General features: G+C 42.5%; 1 protein-coding gene across 5 annotated transcripts in view; it reads right to left on the bottom strand.

The window, feature by feature from the left end:
* The window catches only part of LOC108250945 (LIM zinc-binding domain-containing Nebulette), an 80,331-nt gene that overhangs the window by 61,413 nt on the left and 13,491 nt on the right, over positions 1 to 5,427 (bottom strand). For all 5 annotated transcript variants that reach the window (XM_037973126.1, XM_037973125.1, XM_037973128.1 and 2 more), the window contains exon 3: positions 1,869 to 1,953. In XM_037973126.1, coding sequence (XP_037829054.1) covers positions 1,869 to 1,953 — 85 coding nt within the window. The remainder of the gene's footprint in view (positions 1 to 1,868; positions 1,954 to 5,427) is intronic.

Raw genomic sequence — 5,427 nt, forward strand, 5'->3', positions numbered from 1 at the left:
GATGTCAGGAAGCACCAGCCGGATCTCTGCTGTAGGAACCTCAGCTCTTCACCAGCAGACCAACATCAGAGAGCGAAGAGGCGGGCCTTCAGCTCGACCTTCAGAGGAAACGCTGCAGCTCATCTGGACATAATGTGGTCCCGCTGGTGTCCATCAGTCATCAGTAACAAACCATTAGCTTCACAACTGAGGTATATGAGGCAGTGAGCTGAAAGCATGACTCACTCTCTCACTCCGGGTGTGTGTGTGTGTGTGTGTGTTTGTCCTGTTATTCAGCTCCCACAGTGATTCTGTTCTCAGAACAAAACAAACTGAATCCATGTTCATCAGATCTGAGCTTCCTGCTGCTCTGAGACCGTAAACTAATGAACCGAAGCACAAACGCCAGAATTTATCAGATGTTTTACACTGCCACATTTAAAAACGTGGAATAAAGTTTGGAATTTTGTGTCACATCCTGGTGTAAATACGGTGCTGCGTCACTCGACTGTTTTCCTGTTTTGTTTGTTTTTTTGCCGTCTAGCTCCTGCAAACTTTGAGCTATTTTAGCTGTTGTAACATCAGAACGTTCAGCTCATTCAGGAGGTGGGTGCTGGGACTTTTGGTTTGGACAGTTTGGACAAAAAGAAACTTTATGTCTTGTTTTACCTCTCATCCACCACAGTCCACCGCTCATTCAGCCCTAACAACCAAATGAGCCTTTTGGATCAAAATAACGGGTCTCTCTGCACTAAATGTTCCTAAAACCAGGCTAAAAATAAGAAATAATCCATTTTTTGAGTAGATTTGGAACAATTTCTCACCCTAAATTAGATCTGTGACTATTCTTAGTATTTTCAATCCCTTTTAAAGATTAATTTCTTCTCGTTGGCCTTTCTTTCCTTGATTTTATTATTTTACTTTCATACAATTGTTCAACTGTTTGGTTTTAATCACCTATAGAGGCTTAAAATGAACAACAATGATCTGAATGTGAGAAACAGCTGATCTTTACAGAGCAGGACAGAAAGACAGCTCCCAGGACAAACAGCATGTCCTCTCCTGCAGACTGCTGAGTGGACATCTGTCCCTTTGAGCTGCAGTCTGCGGGACACAAACACACGATGACGACATATGGCTGCTTCATCCTCTCGCTGCTGTCAGGAGCCGGAGCGGTGACAGAACCACCTTTGTTTCCATCTCTGTGTAGAGCGGCGGGGGCGGAGCCAGAACTAACCTACGACAGGTGCTGCGAGCCGAGCCTAATCTGAGGATGGAAGTCTGTTAAATTCAACAAGCAGGCCAGGTTTATCACCAGGAAGTGGGGTTTAAACTTCTCCTCAACTCTGCTGACAACAAGAAAATATCTTATTTTATCCACTTAATGAAAAGTTGCAGAATATTTTTCTCCTATCGATGGTTAAAGAGTCCCTAATTTAAAAAATGTCTCTGTTGTCTGTGGAGGAGCTGTTTGACAGGTTTCATGTTTTGGTCCATATTTACGCTCAGATATGTTGAGTCTGCAGAGAAAAGTGCTTTGTTTACATTGAGTGCATACCCACATTAACCACGGGAGCAAACTCTCAGACTGCACCGTTTGATTCAGCTCAGGATAAACTTTTAATGCTTCATTTTATAGTTTGCAATGAGGAGCTTTGAGTAGGTCTTAGTAGCCAGACTTTCATGCAAATGTAGCAGAATTAAAACTCAGAAACATTCAAGAAAAAGACAACTATCAGGACTCCGGGTCACTTTGTGCCCACATCGTACCGACTGTAGTCCGATTCACTGGACATGACTGTGGTTTCTGTAACATTTGTCTTTTTGGCACCTAGCTAAAAAGAAAAAACCCTAAACCAGAGTCCTGCAGGTCAGAGGTCACGCCTTACCTGGCTCTGCAGCTCGCTCTGCTGTCTCAGCCTCAGGTTCTCCGGCGTGTCGGCCACGATGGTGAACGACGTCTTCGGGTAGTGTCTGAGGAGAAAGAGATGGAAGATCTTTATGGAAACTGATGAAGAGAAACAGGTTATTTAAAAACTCTGACTTCACATTCGGCAGCAGGGGGGGAAATGTTAGAGTAACCTTAAAAACGAGACAATGTCATGAGCAGAAACAAAGAGCTGTTGAAAAGGAAACGCCCTGCTCGGTGCCTCACTTTGACCTTCAGCTTTGTTACGAATGCTTGTTTCTTAGTTTGCATTTACAGCCTTTATTTTAAGGAGCAAACAGCAGGAAGAAGAATAAACCCGACAACAGGAGGTGGGTGGATGTGAAACATCTCCAGCAGACCTTTCTACGGTTTTGGATGAACTTGATCACCTTGAAACAGTTTGAAACAGCTGAAAACTTCCGTTTTTGAGATGGTTTTTGTGTTTCTGGTTTATAAACACCAGGATCCCAGTTACAGTCGGGTGTCTGAGTCTGAGGTACTGCAGGGGGAAGTGGAGCTGCAGGTGGGGCTCACTTTGAGAACCTTGGAGAACCTTTGGTTCTGGGTAAATCCCACCGGTCCCACGGTGAAATGAGCTGCAGGTTCAGGTTCTTTTGTTGCAGAGAAATGATAAAACCCTCTGTTTCTGTCCTTCTTATTGACAGAAATCTAGTTTTATAAACCTTTTTTTTTTGCCTTTTAGTGGCGGGCGATAATGTTTTTATCTGTGTCTGTTAGCAAAATAACTGCAGCATGAAAGGAGTGAAATGTTAGACCTTTAATTTGAACCCAGAAGGACAGCGTGATGAAACCGGACCTGAAAGATGAGCTTTAACAGTCAGAAGTGAATCAAAGATGGCCTCCAGACGAACGTGAGTCATTTGAAGGAAGTATAACACAAACTGAGAGTCCAGCTCAAAATGAAAAGGTAAAAAACTTGTTGAGCTGCAGGTCTGGGATGAAGGACAGATGATTAACTGTATATTTATCTCTGTTTGAACAACAACTTTAAGTTTAGACAACCATCTTGCTTCAGGAAACCAAACGACAGAAGTTCATTTGTCTTGTATGATGTCATAAAATGGTTTTATATAGAACAGATAAATAAATAAAACTCATCAGGCTGTGTATAATGTCTGATTGCAGCTTGAAAGATCCTGAGCGAGGAAGAGAAAGGAGCATCTTCATGCTCCATGTCGGCCTCACATTTGGAATCCAACACTCAACAGTTGCCTCGACGCAGGAACACGTTCTGATTCAATACGAAGCTCCTGACGCCTCCTCCTCCTCCTCCTCCGAGCGGCTGAATCAGCTCCTCGTCCCTCTGAGTGAATCATGGACACCAGCAGCTCCTGTTTCCTCCTACTCTCTCCTCCCCCACACACACTTTGTTTCGGCCTGTTTACACAGATTTTACCTGCAGTCCAGTAAAATAAGTCATTCTTCTCCTCCCACAGATTAAAACCTGAGGCTCTCAGTTTAATGGAACACAGAGGCATGTTTAAAGACAATAAACCTCTGATTAATCCTATAAAATACAAATATGTCTGACAGCTTTACAAGTCATATCAGCTCTGATGTGAGTGGTCTTTGTTCTCCGCAGAACCAGGTGTGCTGCGTTCAGGTGCCTTGTTCTGCTCAGACCTTCAGCTTAAATTCACTTCCTGTGTTCCCTTCCTCATCTAATAAAACAAAACATTTAGCTGGTGAAAAACTAAATTAATATACTCAGAAACAAAACTAGGAGTGCATGTCACCCGCCGCCAAAAACGGCAATGAGTAAACAAAACAGACACAAGAATTTTAAAACTATTCAATAAACTGAAGGGAAAAAACAGACAAAGTAGCTCAAACAATGAAATAATAAATTAAAATAAATTAAAAATAGACAAGAACTACAATTAAAAGAAGCAGAAAGCTGAAACATGGAGATTAATTAGCTTAACGAGATAAATTTAAACAGAACCGGATGGATGGATGGATGGATGGATGGATGGATGGATGGATGGATGGATGGATGGATGGATGGATGGATGGATGGATGGATGGATGGATGGATGGATGGATGGATGGATGGATGGATGGATGGATGGATGGATGGATGGATGGATGGATGGATGGATGGAGATTTGTTTTTTTAATTTACAAATAAACTTACGACGCTTTTAGCTTTTAGCTAATGTTTAACTTCTTAGCTTTTAGCTGGTGTCCTGCTTCTTGCAGCTTCAAAGCTCAGCTTGTTCAGCAGACATCCAGCTCTCAGCCTTCAGTCTGTGTTTTAGCAGCAAATATAATTTCTGCAGCTGTTTCTGTCTTTAGTGCCATCAGCTCGAACCGTGGTCGGGTAATTCCAGGTGATAGTCTGAGCCCGACCATCAGGAGACTGTAAACTGTGGTTAGAACCCGTCTCTGTGTCTCCGTGTCTCCGTGTCTCTGTGTGTCTGTGTCTCTGTGTGTCCGTGTGTCCGTGTCTCTGTGTCTCTGTGTCTCCGTGTCACTGTGTGTCCGTGTCTCCGTGTCTCCGTGTCTCTGTGTCTCCGTGTCTCCATCTCTCCGTGTCTCTGTGTCTCCATGTCTGTCTCCACAGTTAATATCAGTGTGAATCAGGAAACAAACACTCTGCAGTTATTTTAAACTCCAAACAGCTCCTTCTGTCCCCGAGTGCTGCAGAAAATGATACCATTTCCATGTTTTAGTTCAGGAACGTGTTTTTCTGTTCTGAAGAGAACTAAAGCAAAGCTGGAGTTACATTTATTTATTATTACATGTGTTTGTTGTGAAATGTTCTGAATAATAATTTGTTTTCTTGTCCTGCTGGAAAGTCTCAGTCTGTTTCAGTCAGATGAAGCTTTAGGTTCCTCTTCACCTGCTTTCAGAACTGATTACTGAAGCTGCTTTGTTCGTCCGCTGCAGACCGATAGTTTCAGACAAAGAGCAGCTTTGTGGCACATTTTTCAAAACATTCCCATCGAGTGAAGGTAACTCTGGACCAGCAGCCTCTGATAGTTACATAAACTGGATTTATTTTTAGGCCAACACATGAGAAAAACAAATACAGGGAGGTATTCCTACACGTCAAAGCTTCCAAGTCTTTGCATTTGAACTATTCAAGTAAAACAAGAGAATTTTCAAAAAAAAAAAAATTATCTAAAACTATTAAACTGCTGACTAAAAGTAGCAAAACACAAGCTAAAATGAAGCAAAACTAGCTAAAAGTGGCAAAATAGTAGTATTATTGGCAGTAGCAGCAGTAGCAGCAGTAGCAGCAACAGTATTAGCAGTAGCAGCAGTAGTATCAGCAGTAGCAGCAGTAGCAGCAGTAGCAGCAACAGTATTAGCAGTAGCAGTAGTAGTATCAGCAGTAGCAGCAACAGTATTAGCAGTAGCAGTAGTATCAGCAGTAGCAGCAGTATTAGCAGCAGTAGCAGCAACAGTATTAGCAGTAGCAGCAGTAGTATCAGCAGTAGCAGCAGTAGTATCAGCAGTAGCAGCAGTAGTATTAGCAGTAGCAGCAGTAG

The sequence above is a fragment of the Kryptolebias marmoratus genome, linkage group LG21 (genome assembly GCF_001649575.2).
Source record: "Kryptolebias marmoratus isolate JLee-2015 linkage group LG21, ASM164957v2, whole genome shotgun sequence".
In the NCBI taxonomy this organism is placed as follows: domain Eukaryota; kingdom Metazoa; phylum Chordata; class Actinopteri; order Cyprinodontiformes; family Rivulidae; genus Kryptolebias; species Kryptolebias marmoratus.